This window comes from Lutra lutra, chromosome 9 (genome assembly GCF_902655055.1).
Source record: "Lutra lutra chromosome 9, mLutLut1.2, whole genome shotgun sequence".
In the NCBI taxonomy this organism is placed as follows: domain Eukaryota; kingdom Metazoa; phylum Chordata; class Mammalia; order Carnivora; family Mustelidae; genus Lutra; species Lutra lutra.
Genome location: NC_062286.1, coordinates 82,057,509 through 82,072,018, shown reverse-complemented (window position 1 = coordinate 82,072,018; position 14,510 = coordinate 82,057,509). Strand labels below are relative to the sequence as shown.

Below are 14,510 nucleotides of genomic sequence, written 5' to 3'. Positions count from 1 at the left end.
CTGTTCTGGCTTGCCTCAGACCCCTGGCCTTCCTGAGGCTCTCAGGAGCCTGGGCAGTGGGCTGAGGCATGGCCTCTCCCTATAAAGTGACCATCAGGGCTAAGATGGCAGGCATTCTCCCTCTAGAAACCAACATTGGGCCTAGGACTCAGTCTTATTTGATGGGACACCTGGATAGACTGATATCATGTTTCCTTTTCATAGGACACCAGGCTAAAAATAGCCCAGCCCTGTACACAGGGAGAACAAGTTGTCACAGTGTGGAAGCTGAAGCTTAAATCACAGTCTGCTTTCCTCTCTGGATTTATTGGCACTGGTGGAGTGTCACCAGTCACTACTGTGGGGGAAAGGAACGAGGTGATGACTGAGATTGCAGAGACTGTCTCCATCTCCCATCATGGGAGTCTGGCTTGGCAGAGGAAGAATTTTTAGCTCAAACAGTGTTCCTTAGAAGCTGTGGCCCTCTTTGCCCACCCCTCGCCCCCATAACCATCATCTTCCAGGCTGGCCCATGGCAGGCCTGTGCCAAGTGTATGATCCTCCACTGGGGTGTAATCAATTTTAACTGATTGAGTGAAGAGGATCCTGGGGCTTGGTTTGGGGTAGAAACAGCCATCCTTGGCCACTTCAAAAGATCGAGATTGTTCCTGGAGACTTGTGCTGGAGCGCTGCACACCAGGGCTGTGCTCTGCTTACACCATTACAGAAGTGTGAGGTTGACTCAAGGCGGTCTGTGCTTCTAGGCCCTAGGATGCGCCAGGTGGCCCAAGCTGCCCTGTTTCCTAGGGGGTCTGTAATTGTTATATGTTAATTTGGTATTGTAACCTCAAGTCCCTGGTCGGTGAACTAGAAGCAGCTGTCATTAGGGCAAGTTGCTCTGGTACAATTTGTGTCATAAAAATCATCTTTGAAGTGTCATTACAGCCAATGCTTATGGAGCACTCGCTGTGTACAACCCTGCTAAGCCCTTTCATAGATGGTCTCCTCCATCATCACAAAAATTATGTGAAGGCACTATTATTATCAACTCTATTTTACCGTAGAGGAGAATGAGGCACTGGGATGGGAAGTGACCAGCCCACAGTCCCCCAGCTAAAAGGTGAAAGGATCAGAACATGAAGCCTGCCAGCCTCTCCCTAGCCTGGGCTCTCAATTCTCAATAACAACAAGATATCTGGGGCATTGTAAAACAATTCAACACAGCACATTTAATCAATATATATATTAAATATATATTCTCCCTCCCACAAGACTTCCCAATAAGAAATGAAAATATTGTGTCCATGCTGCTTTATTTTTTATACAACTGAATATTCTAGTGAATATAGAGCAAGAGAATTATCTTTTATCTCTCACAGAAAGTTGACATGTGTTCAAAATAATTGCCCAATTTCTTTATCTGATCCAGTTTCTCTTTGTCACTGAATTCTGAAAAAGAAGAGAAAAATGCAATGCTTGGATCAAATCATTATCAGAATCAAGAAGAGGCCTGTGGGCATGTTATTGTACAACATATTTTAAAATTATGCCTCAGTCTGACAAGTCATAAATGCCCCAAATTGATACTTATTTATTTTGCAGTATCTAACTGGGCCATTTAGGCTGAGTGCCATGGCCTCAGGGAACCTCTTCCCCTGCTTTCAGCTGGGGAGCTCTGTCTCCCAGCATCTGGACAGCTTTCTCAGGTACCCTGGCCTGCCCAGGCCCCGGCTGGTTAGGATCAGGCTCCAGGAGAGAGGCAGTGACACCTCCAAAGGACAGCCACTTCATGTCCCTGGGACCACACCATCATGAGAGGGAGTGGAGCCCCAGAGCTGCCCTTGTACATGGACTTCACCTCCATAGGCCTGAAGACCAAGAATCTCTGCAGATTTAAACTCTGGGTCTCAGAACACTTTTGAATGGAGGGAGTAGCCTTGCCTCAGAGATGTTCCCACTCTAAGGTATTGCCCCTCCTCTGCCAAGCCTGCCCAGGAGAGGGGGTGTGCTTTTCCCTCATCAGAAGGGTCAGGTGAGACATCCTGAGGATCAGCTGGGCCACATGGGGCTCTTATTCCCTCATAGCTCCTGCCGGAGACCCCTGCAAAGAGCCAGCAAGCGGGCAAAGGCTGCTTTGGTGTGCTCAGGACAGCTTCTACCAGACTGCGGTGGGGGTCTCTGTGGTGTGGAGCAGGGAAGGGAGGGGATGGAGGGCCCCTGACATTCCACGTGGCCCTCCTCCTTTTGAACTGCCACCCCTCTGGCTGCCTCTCACTCCCCCTCGGTCAGACATGTTTGCTTGGAGAACAGTTGCAATGGCGCTGACCTCGGACTGTCCTACTGAGTGTTATCTTCAGTGTTTCTTCCGTTCCTTGGCTGGGGAGGAAAAAAAAAAAAGGAGCAACTTACAGATACTGAGACAAAATTGCCTGGAACCTGCTTCTGGGTTTCAGATCCTTCCTCAACTGGGCCCTAAGATCTCGTTCTCCCAGCTGGGATGTCAGCAGCGTCCTTGGGAGTTCACCTGGGAAGCCCTCGCCCAGGGGTAGTATGTAGGTTCCCTGTGGCAGAAACCCAGAACCCTTGCTGCTCCTCCAGCCCTGACACTGTCCCCTCCCCCACCCCTCCACCCCCCAGCCTCTGTTTATGTGGCACTATGGTCTTCAAACCATTTATTACAGGACTTCTCACCCTGAAGACATCGTGGAGACTCACTATTTCTCAAAGTACTTTCTAGAGAACAACCACTAATAAGTCACACAGGAGGCAGGGAGGTGGAAGAACTTCCATGATCAGACATGGAGGGAACTATGTTTCTCACAGCTTTCTCACACATGCTGGTGTGTACTGTGAATCTTCAAGAGTGTTGGGTGCACTGTTTCCCAAACTTGTCTGATCTTTGCAGAATAATCTCTTAGCACCAGTGACCTGCAGAATATAGTTTGAGAGGCAGGAGTCCATCTAATTCATAGTCTGATTTTTTGGATGCAAACCCTTAAGGCTCTTAGGGGATAAAGCATAGCTAGTGAGTGGTAGATCACAAACTAAGACAGTTTCTGATTCTTTGACCTTTGCTTGAGGACACAAAGGGAGGAGGAGAGGGTGGTGCCTATACTATTTGAGGGTATCTTGGGCCTTCACGCTCAGGGACACAGACACCAATTCTGGTTGGCCCCCATGTCTGTCCAACAGCAGCATTCCTGTCACCCAGTCATGCTCACAGAACTCTAGTTCTCTCAGCCTATGTCCTTCTGAACCCTTTCTTTTATAAACATCAAGTTTCTAGGAGGAGACTTTGAAAGTCACCCCTAAGGAAAGGATGAGAAAGTCTCCATAATCATTTACCAGCTTGCCGTGGGGTGCTGGACTGTGCTCATTCTGGAGGAATCCATAATTGCATGGCAGAAGGGAATTGGAGTTAAAAACAGAGAAAAAGGAATACTATACCCTGAAAAGGAAAAATGGTCGTCCCCCGGTGGCAGTGTGATCCTGCAACATAAAAACACAAACCATTATACAACCACTTTGTGCTCAAGGTCTTCTGAAGATGTCATGACCACAGGTTTCAAACTGTGGTCCCCAACCAAAAACATCAGTGACACCTGAGACTTGGTTAAAAATGCAAATTCTCAGGTCTCTACTGACTACCTGGAGTTGGGGCCCAGCCATCTGAATTTTTAAAACGTCCTGAGGTATGGATGACTCATGGTCAACTTGGAGAGTCAATTGCTGGTAGATGGGGCTTATGCACTTGCAGTACCTCTCCCCAAGTTTGTACAACGGCCATGTGGGCCCCTGAGTCACATAAAGCAAATCCTCAGCAACAGATGGGTCCAGGTGACTCATCTGCAAGGCTGGAGATGAAATATGAACAGCCAGAAGCATTGTCCAGTGAGTCCTCACTGCCTCAGGACAAGCTCAGGAAAACCTGCAAGTAAACGCTCAGCCTCAGAGAAGATTTTCAGGGGGCTTACTGTGATACCAGTTCTTTCCAGAAGTGATCTAAAGGGGTGACAAGATTGCCCAGCTCCAAGCACTTCTCTTGCAGATCTGCAAGAGTTGGAGTTGGGTTCTCCACAGGTCTTCCATACCTTCTTGGTGAAATCCACTGCAGCAGTCCCCGAATCCTGTGAGTGAATGTGGCACAGGTTAATGTAACAGGAACCGCATCCCCCAGGCTTACCGTCAGTTGGCTGTGACCCCATGCCTCCTGGTAGCAGAAATCGGATGCAAAAAAGCAGTTAGGGAAGGACTAACCATGTAGCCAATTATAACTGCCTGTTCTGGAAGACAGGCACATTCTCTTGATTGAGGTACCATTTGTGTCCAGGACAAGGACACATTGGCTTGCTCTTCCCAACAGTGTCAACTTGAGATTGATGCCCCAGTCCAAGGGTATGTCCTGGCAGCTTCCTAACAATGGATCAGACTCAATCTGGAAGGCTGCAGGCAGCAGCTGGATCAGACAAGACACACGGCTGCAGGTGCTTAAAATGACCAACCTATTTTCCAGGAACTGAGCAGTTTCCTGGGTGGGGTCTGGCGATTTTCAGAGCTAAAACCAGGAATGTTCTGGGCAAACTGGGACGAGTTTCAGCATTTGGTGGAAGAAATGCTCTTTTCTCTAAGAAATACTCTTTCCTTCCTTCCTTCCTTCCTTCCTTCCTTCCCTTTTTGGCTACAATGTAATAAAACTTCGATGGGCATTTCCAACAACTATACTTATTACTGAAGCTGGTAATTTCTAAAACCCAAAAACAAAACAAACAAACAAACAAGAGCTATATTTAAAAGAAACAAAGTTCTGAGATAGGACAAAAGGGCAGGTGGAGGAACAACGGAGAGCCCAGGGGATCACCAAGGCAATGTCCATGTCAAGAGGAAGAGAAATGGTCGGGGAAAGTGAAAAAACAGTATGGAAACTAAAAGGAAATGAATGGAAGATGAGAGCGGAAGAGAAGAGGACGTCTTTATCCTAGGGGCCTTCCCGGGCCCTGCAGCCACTCTGTGGGATTCAAGGTAGGGAACTGTGGCCCAAGGCTGGGCCAGCTCTCCTTCCCAAGGTGGAGGCTGAGATTCAAAGACAGCGTGCAAGTAAGCACCCCCGCCCCGTCCCCCCGCCCCCATCTCTGTTCCCCGCTCCCCCAGCACCCAGCGCCCACACGCATTTACCACGTAAAGTGAACTTGCGGTGGCATAAAAAGAGGGCCCAAGAGAAAGCACCTACGTGCTGTTGCAGAAATCTTTTCACCTTCCGGTTGGCGAGCTGCGCAGCCATGCGCATTAACGGGTGCACAGGAGGAAACTGCAACAGAGGGGCGGGGAGGGGGGGGTTTGGACGCCCGCCCAGACGCAGCCCAGGCTAGGCTGTCCTCTCCATGCCCTCCCTTAGACGGATTTGATGTCCAGAATAAAATCCATGTCCATGCCTAAACTTGAAACTTTTAGGTTTTCACTAAAGATCTGCTTGCCTTTATAGCAGGTTACAATTCCAACACATCACTGCAAATATTCCCTTAGAGTGAATCAGATTTTTCTTTGCCTTCTCACCAAGTATTCTGTCCTTTTAGGGTGGAGTGCACCGTCCTTTTTCGCTCCAGGCCTCTCTCCTAGTCCAGGGGAGGAAGTGGAAGGACAGCACCCCGAATGTGCTTTCCCTAAGGTGTTTGCTTTTCCTGTCCTTGTCTGTGACTGTGGCACACATTCAGATATACATACCTGTGTCTTATTTCCAGTTTATGTGAATCCTCCCTGAGTATTTTGGCTCGGAGTAAAGGTTCATTTGTGTCACGGAGTTTATCTTTTTCCTTCCATTGCCTTTTCTCCCTTTATAGTGTCCTTGGCCCTTCCTGATACTATCCTCATCCTCACTTGGAATCCTCATTCCTAAACCTACACTACAGATGAGACTATGCCTCTTAGGGAAAAAAAACACTTTACTAGTATTTTTTTAAAGGTGTTCTTGAAGACTTGGAAAGCCTAGATTATATAAATAAGTGACTTTCGAATGGTAGAATTTCAGTTACTGCAACAGAGCTCCTGAATTAAAAAATATTATTTTGTGACCTTCCTAATATTCCTCAAGTCATACCCTGCAGAAATTCACTTACACAACCTACTTCTGAGAGTAACTCAAGTTTCTAATAACAACAAGGCGACCCACATTATTCCCATAGCACATATACACAGTGATGGCTACAGAAGGTGCCCTTGCGTGGATCACTATCTGGGATAGGGCACTTTACACATCACAAAGCACTTTTTAAAATAAAAATAAGGTAATACAATAAATGTAAATTGAGCTCAGTATTTATCAGGTCTTTTTCAAACATCTGTTAAAGTGCATAATAAAAAGTTACTCCTCACTTATTTTTCCTTTTCTGGAATATATTCTCTAACTTTTCAGATCTGTCAGCCTCTTACCACCTCCAGCCCAGACTGGGAGAGAGAGAATCCCTGAAGCCCCAGGAAAAAGCTCTTAGAAAGCTATTACACAGACAGTGTCTGCAAGCCCCCGGCTTTTCTACTTATTCGCACATATTAATTAAGACAGGATAAAAGACAAGCAGACAAGAGTCACATTTACAGAAGGATGAGTATAGTAAAATACTGACCCCACTTTTAACTGGATGTATCGGCTTCTGAGTTCTGGAGTAGTGAAATAAAAACTGAGTAAAAAAAAAAAAAAAGTTGAGTTTAGCACAACATTACTTGTTATCAACATGAAATTCACATGCCTGCATTGCCAGAGGACTGCGTGGTACTCACCCTTTTGTATATGTCTTGATCATCCTAGAAAGAGAATTGTGAGGGTAAGTTACATGGAATTTTACTGAGGCAGGCAACTGATGAGGTTTTCAATACAAGTTACACCATGGACCTTACTGAATTTAATCGAATATTATGAAATAAATTGGCAGTCTAAAACGAAATCCAAACTTAATAAGACTATAGTTGATGCTGGGTCTTACCAAAGAGCAAGTTGCCAGCAATACATCATTATTTTCAGACTCAATCTCATTTTACCTTTCTAATCTTGGGGAGAAAAACATGCTCTGTAGTGCATAGAAGCAATCCCATAAGCAATTCCCAGATAACCATCAAAGAGTGGGAATAAAATTAATGATAGCAATTTTTAATTTTTTCCTGGGTGTACTCTAGAATTCAGGTTTGTTTGGTTTTTTTTTAAGGGTTGGCTCAAATCGACCAAAGTCTCCCCCTGCAAAAAAAAGCTTTCTACATGAACCTCCACTCTTTTTGTAGAAAGCCCAACTCTTCCTTTCTAAATCCTTTTTAGAGCACCATCTCGCCCTTGTTTGCACAGATGACAGGTGGGGATGGTTGTATTTGCAGCATATTCTACTCCAGGATCCTATTGTGAAGAAGGCATCTTACAAAACAATAAATCAGGTTTCCATGTCCACATTTTGTAAAATTACTTGAGATGATTATTGTGAAAGATATTTTAAATATGCTGATCTGGCTAATATAGATCATTCACATCTCAATCACACTGAAACATTTTTGAATCAGCTCATACTTCAATCAAGACAGAAATGAAATTGTTAATAACATTTTTAATTTGTGGCTGTTGATACAATTACATCATCTTACAAAATGTGAAGTTTCTACATGGGAAGCAGCCCATGCTTATGTATACTACACACACACACACACACGCACACACACCTGCCCTGTCATGTGTGTGTGAGTGTATGTGTGTTTTCTGGACATGTATTGGGCAAACAATTGATTTTATGTACCATATTCATCAGCTTTATACTGTTATGTTTCAAGTCAAAAAATAACAAGGAATATGAAGATGATTTTCCAGGTGCTCAAACTCCACATTTCATATGCATCTTCCTTGCTTCAGTTTTTTTCTTTTTACAGAGAAAAAACAATATTTCAAAATGTACTTACCTATCTAATTTATTATCTACTTTCCCAACAGAACTTAAGTTTCATGAGAGCAGGTAGTTTTGTCTGTTACGTTCAGCACTGAACCTTTAGCACTGAACACATGGCATGCTCTCAGTAAGTATTTATCTTTGAACAGAAAAATAGTAGAACTGCATTGAAAGAATCTATTGCTCCCTTTCCTATCTAAAGTTCTGATCTCACCAGAAACACAAAACAGAAGACTTTTTGCAGGTGCCATTATTTGTAGAACGTAACTCTGCTTTCTGAATTGCTTAAAGATAAAAGTGCCCTGGAGGCACAAACCTGGCTTTTCTGGATCCCAGAATGGGAAGTGGACTTAGAACCCAGGTAGCTCATCTGGACGAGGGATAGATGAGGGAACCAGAGTTCCAGGAGAGGAAGTGACAGGACAAATGCCCTATTTTCATGCAGCGGCAAGACAAGGAAGAGCCACAATGTCTCTATTCATTGATGTAAAATATTGATAGTTTTGTTCACTGAACAACCTTTTGCTCTTCTATAACTGAAAATGATAAAGAGGACCAGCTTTGGGAAAATGGAAAAAGTGGAAAGAAATTCATTTCAGGTGAGCCCTTGCACTTGGGGAAACCCACATGTGACACTTCTTCTGCTTTGCAGGGGACACCCTCCCAGCCTTCATGTGAGGGACAGGGAAGCCTATCCTGTGTGATGTGAAAAGGCAGTAGCAAGGAGATGGAAAACTTTGAATCTTTGCCCTAAAGTTTTGCTCTGGGTAGCAAGGCTGTAAAGATTAGTTTTAAAGATAAGAGATGACAATTCTCTTCAGACAGGTGCATAAGGATAAACTGAAAATAAGAAGAAATAGGCATGATATACTTATGAGGTTGAAGAGAGAAAGTAGGGGCACCTGGGCAACTCAGTCCATTAAGCTCAGGTCATGATCCCAGCCAGGCTCATGGGATCGAGCCCTGCATCAGGCTCCTGGCTCAGTGGGCAGCCTGCTTCTTCCTTTCCTTCTGCTGCTCCCCCTGCTTGTGCTCTCTCAGTCTCTCTCAAATAAATAAATAAAATCTTTCAAAAAATTTAAAAAGAGAGAGAAAGTAATGTTCGAGTCTAGAGAAATGGCCATTAGTTGCATCAGGGACAATGGTAGCAGCTGGTACTTGAGTGCTTTCATTTACTGTGTTCTAGACACTGTTGAAAACTCTCCACAGAAATTCAAGCACTCAAACTCCACAATGACATTATGAGGCTAGTATAACAATTATTCCCATAGGACAAATGGGGAAACCAAGACACAGAGAGATTAAGAAACTTGCCAAAGCTAAGGAGATAGAGGTTTTGAACCCAAGTACTTTGGTTTTAGAATCTGAGCTCCTAACACAGCCTGCAAAGGTATTTTTGGCTACGGAAAAGCCTGTGCACAGTTCAAAGGGTCTGGTGCATTTGGGGAATAATGAAAAGTTCAATGTGGCCAGGATGCAGTATGCTGTGGCTTGGGAGAGGGGAAGGAGAAAGAAAAGATATAGCTCAAGGTGAAAACATGAGAAACATGAAAACATTCGGTTTATGCTTCAGAATCATGGACTCCACCCTAACACCACCCTCTTGCACTTTTGATTGAATCAACATTTTTGTTGATTTTTGTATCGACTTTGTATCCATGGAAACATTTCTGTTGTGGTTACTATCACTGTTAGGTCCTTTACATGAGATCTACTGTTTTTGAAGAACTAGTATATTATAGAGTACCAATCTGTAACGTATGTCACGATATGTCACAATATACATAATTAATGTAATTACACATGTATACATTATAATGATAATTGTAAGAATATACACGAACTACCCATAGTTTATAGTATTTTGTATTTGAGAGATTTACTTGTTATTTACTAAAACTGCATTCTTACCCACTTACTTAGACACACACACAGATTTCTCCTGTAGGCAGCAAAAGTGTGCTTTTATTACAGATATCAATTATAGTATAAACATGTACACTTATAACTAAAAGAATTATTACATGGGGGCACCTGGGTTTCTCAGTCAGTTAAGTGCCTGACTCTTAATTTTAGCTCAGGTCATGATCTCAGCACCCCCTATTAACAGGGGTGCTGACTCTCTCTCTCTCTCTCTTTCTCTCCCAAATAAATAAATAAATCTTTTATTAAAATAAAGATAAAAAGGGACGCCTGGGTGGCTCAGTTGGTTGGACGACTGCCTTCGGCTCAGGTCATGATCCCGGGGTCCCGGGATCGAGTCCCACATCGGGCTCCCAGCTCCATGGGGAGTCTGCATCTCCCTCTGACCTTCTCCTTGCTCATGCTCTCTCTCACTGTCTCTCTCTCAAATAAATAAAATCTTTAAAAAAAATAAAGATAAAAAGAAAAGAATTATTACATATATGTTATTTTTCTTTTACCTTAGGTTGCCTAGAAAGAGCTGCCCAATATGCCAGCCGCTAAAGAAAAATACAAAGAATGAATTAAAGGTCAGTATAAATTCTTTAGTCAATAGCAATCTATTAAAACACACATAAAATTCTAAAATTGTCCCATTTATGAACTTTGCAATATCTTCTCATACAATGGCAGTGAATTTCAACACAACTCTCAGGATGCCTTAAGTGAGGTCATGAAAATGGCAACATGAGTTCCTGCTGCATCCAAGAATCTGATCCTAAAATCATTTCAAGTGAACATTATCCACAAGATATTCTCAAGGCCAAGACTAAATAAAACATTACTAAACAGCAGTGTACCTCAAGCTGCATGATATCCAAGCCATCTGGGGGATCAGCTAGAGGTCGAGGAAATCCTATTGCGAGAAATCATAAAAATATTAATGGGGGGGAAGTCATAGCATTAGTTTTTAAATCTTTATCATGAAAAACCTATAGAGATTCTAAAAATACAGTATTTTTTTTAAAGATTTCATTCATTTCTTTGACAGACAGAGATCACAGGTAGGCAGAGAGGCAGGCAGAGAGAGAGAGAGGAGGAAGCAGGCTCCCCGCCGAGCAGAGAGCCCAATGCGGGACTCAATCCCAGGACCCCAGGACCATGTCCCGAGCCGAAGGCAGAGGCTTTAACCCACCGAGCCACCCAGGCGCCCTAAAAATACAGTATTTTTAAAAGGATTTACAAAAAAAACACACTTTTACCTACCAACAGTAAATTGAGATTTGTACCAAAATTAATGAAAAATTGTTTTTTTATTTATCAGGAGTTAGCAGTATAAGAGTTAGTAACTCCAGAAAAAGGGAAAAGACACCTGGGTACAATATAATTTGTATTTTGATGCAATTTTTGAAGATAGACTATCAGGAAATGTGGGTGCCTGGGTGGGCTCAGTGGGTTGGGCCTCTGCCTTCGGCTCAGGTCATGATCTCAGGGTCCTGGAATCGAGCCCCACATTGGGCTCTCTGCTCAGCGGGGAGCCTGCTGCCCCCCCACCTCTCTGCTGCCTCTCTGCCTACTTGTGATCTCTCTCTGTCAAATAAATAAATAAATAAAATCTTAAGAAAAAAAAGAAAGTATGTGCATCAAAATCACTCTTGGAACTTTTAAGAAATACAGATACTCATCTCTTTGCCTCATCAGACTCTTCAGGGGTAGGTTCTGGGTAAGAGTGTTACCAGCACGCAGCAGCACTCTATGCCAGTCAATCTTTAGCTGACTTAAATGAAGTCTTCATCTCATTGGTGCATGACACAACACTTGGAGAATAGCTAATACAGCAATTGAAGGAATCAACTGGATAGATGAAATTAAATGGGATAAATGCAAAACCCTGAACTTAGATTTTTTAAATGTAGGACAGGGAATATATGGCTCAAGAGTAGTATAGATCTAAAATACTGATATTTTACTTCTTGAAATCTCTCTAGGAGCCAAGAAAAAGCTGAGGCAATCTTGTGCTATACAGAAGTAATAGTGTCCAAGCTTTGAAAGGTGATAATCCTACTTGAAATGATAGAATTTGTAGTTGAGTTAGAGGTACTAAGAATAGTCCTCTTTGGCAAAGAGGAAAATTAGGACATGTATGCTAACTGCCTTCAGTTATTTTGAGAACTGTCATAAATACAAGATATTAGTACTCTTCTGTATTCCCAAAGGATAGAACTAGGGCTAATGGTTAGAGGTTACATATGCTCAGATTTTAGTTTAGTGTAAAGAAAATTTTGATGACTAGAGCCATTCAAAAATGCAAAGTAATTTGAACGAATCTTATAAAGATTTATTAAGAGGTTCTGTGTTAACAGTACAATGATAAAGACCATAGGGACCTACTCTTGGGAAACATAAAATCAAGTAGGAAAAGGGGGAAGTGGATATAAATATATAGACAGATAAAAAGTAATAACAAATTCCCAAAAGTGTAACACAAACAGATTTTACTGGACCCCAGAAGAGGCAGCTACTTGTTCTCTTAGTTTGGTAGTGAGTTGGGTATCACAGAAAGTAATCAAATAGGGAAATCATAGATCTCTGCTCTCCGTGAAAGGTTAAATGACTTCCAAGGTTCTTTACAATGCCTAGGTTTTGTGATTACACTACAGAACATAGCAAAACAAACATACTGTTCAAAAATATATTTTCTGTTTGAATATATTTTCAAAGATTTTCTACACCCCTAGATCAAATTTCTAATGGCAAAATCTGAAATTTTGAAATAGTTCCAGCTTCCAGTTGGAGCTACCATTACATGCTTCCCTGCATCATTTGGCAAATTACCTTGAAATGGGTAGCACATTCCGACAACTGACCCCACACCCCACTCCTCCCTCGTCCCCTGCAATCATACTGATTCTCAGAAGTTAATGAAGCAACAGCGCTGTCCAGTCAGCACCTCGGACAGCGCCCACACCCAGGAAGATTTGGGGTCTCTGAAGGTCTGTCTGGGATCCTGCCTCCTGAGAGCCCACAGAAAGGCTATGAAAATATTCCTTTTTCCCCTGTTTCTGCTTCCTCCCCACCCCTTTCCAACTGTCCCTCACTCCTCAGTCTTTGGGTCTGTAAATACAGTTTCACTGTCTCTGTTCTCCTCTCGTCAGAATTCCCAGAGTATAGATGGCTAAGACATTGGGGTCCCAAATCATATCCCTCACAGTTTCAGTGGCACATCTTTGGGACAGCCCTGAATCAAGAATTGTTTAAAGAAAGTTCCACAAGGGAAAGTTGTCTCTTTTGGTAAAAGGCTGCAGCATCTAATTCTGTCCACCCTTTCTTAAAGATTAGAGACAAATGAGAAGCCATTTCAAAAGGGTGGAAATGGGGGTAGGTGAGGGGATTACGTTTGACTCCCTCCAGAACTGCCCTGAAGGATCAAGGTCTGTCTCAGTCTTCCTGAGAGCTCAGGCTAGATGGGAGTCTGATGAAGGGGTCCCCTTACCTGAAGAGGGAATCTGTACCATGCAGAAGCAATAGATGGCCAAGATGGAAGGGAATTGAGGAACAAAGTGCTTCATCTTCAAAGCCCAGTTTCTCTTTGTTGACCTCAGAAGTAGTCTGCTAGGACAGGAGTTGGAGCATTTCCTGAAGTTTCATAGGCAGAAGCAACACTCTGCCCTGCTTCTGATCAGGCCCAGTGGAAAAGGTACCTTTATTTGCAATGCCTTGGAGCCCATTGGCTGAGCACCAATCAGTTTTGCACAGAAGGACCCTGGCTTTCTCATAAATGTCACGCTGGGCCCTTATTTGTAGAATAATATCCTCCTGGTGTAGGCATTGTACAGAATCATCTTTTTCAATCCAGCAATAAAAATAAAAAGTGGAGAGTCATAATTGTTATTCTATAGTGGTTTGAGAAAAAGCCGGAAAGGCTTTTTCTCTTTTTTTAATCAAAGAACTGGACATAAATCTATATACTCTTGCATGATGAAGTCTTATTTCCTAAGAAGCTGTTTATTTTCCACCATTAACAAAGGATATTTTAGTCTTTGGTTCATCTGAGAACAAAATTTGGAGTCCTAGATATAATATTACAAGAAACTCAAACGTTCACATAGATTTTTTAAAAATCATGGTTGGAAATTAGACTCCTTGAGGCAGACTCATTTCCATGAACAAGTTAAATATTTCAAATTATATCAGTATGCAAGAAAATATGACAGTGTTTATTAGAAATAATAATATTTCATCTACTGAGTTCCTATTTAGGATTTCATATAAGTTATTTTATGTACTTCTCACAGAAAATCCATAAGGAATGTATTATTATCCTAAATTTATGAATGGGAAAATTGAGGATGAGAGACAACAAGGAACTTGCCAAGGTCACCAAGCCATAAAGGAGCAGAGCAGGGATTTAGACGCAAGGGTATCTGAGCCCAGTCATGTCTGTAAAAGTCTGGGATTTTAGTCAATGTGTTCATTTTTTTGTAGTAAGACTTTCCTTGACAGAGAATTCACTCAATCTATAGATCACTTTGCATGGTTTGGACATTTTAACAATAGGGTATTATGCTAAGTGAAATAAATTAGACATAGATAAAGACTACATAATTTCACTTATATCTGAAATTTATAAAACAAAACAAACAAACAACAACAACAACAAAACCCAGAAACAGATAGACATAAATACAGAGAACAACCTGGGGTTGCCAGAAGGAAGGA

The 14,510-nt window shown here is 42.5% G+C and overlaps 1 protein-coding gene across 3 annotated transcripts in view; it reads right to left on the bottom strand.

Annotated features, from left to right (window-relative positions):
* Positions 1 to 1,251: 1,251 nt before the first annotated feature.
* NMS (neuromedin S) overlaps positions 1,252 to 14,510 on the bottom strand; it is a 49,415-nt gene continuing 36,156 nt past the window's right edge. The window contains exons 7-16 of one of the 3 annotated variants that reach the window (XM_047744914.1): positions 13,285 to 13,400; positions 10,652 to 10,707; positions 10,313 to 10,351; positions 6,748 to 6,771; positions 6,594 to 6,647; positions 5,207 to 5,284; positions 4,071 to 4,189; positions 3,427 to 3,468; positions 2,306 to 2,355; positions 1,252 to 1,428 (exon numbers count right to left, since the gene is read on the bottom strand). In XM_047744914.1, coding sequence (XP_047600870.1) covers positions 1,346 to 1,428; positions 2,306 to 2,355; positions 3,427 to 3,468; positions 4,071 to 4,189; positions 5,207 to 5,284; positions 6,594 to 6,647; positions 6,748 to 6,771; positions 10,313 to 10,351; positions 10,652 to 10,707; positions 13,285 to 13,360 — 621 coding nt within the window. In that variant the 5' untranslated portion in view covers positions 13,361 to 13,400 and the 3' untranslated portion in view covers positions 1,252 to 1,345. The other 2 variants (XM_047744916.1, XM_047744915.1) reach the window with 2 other exon arrangements.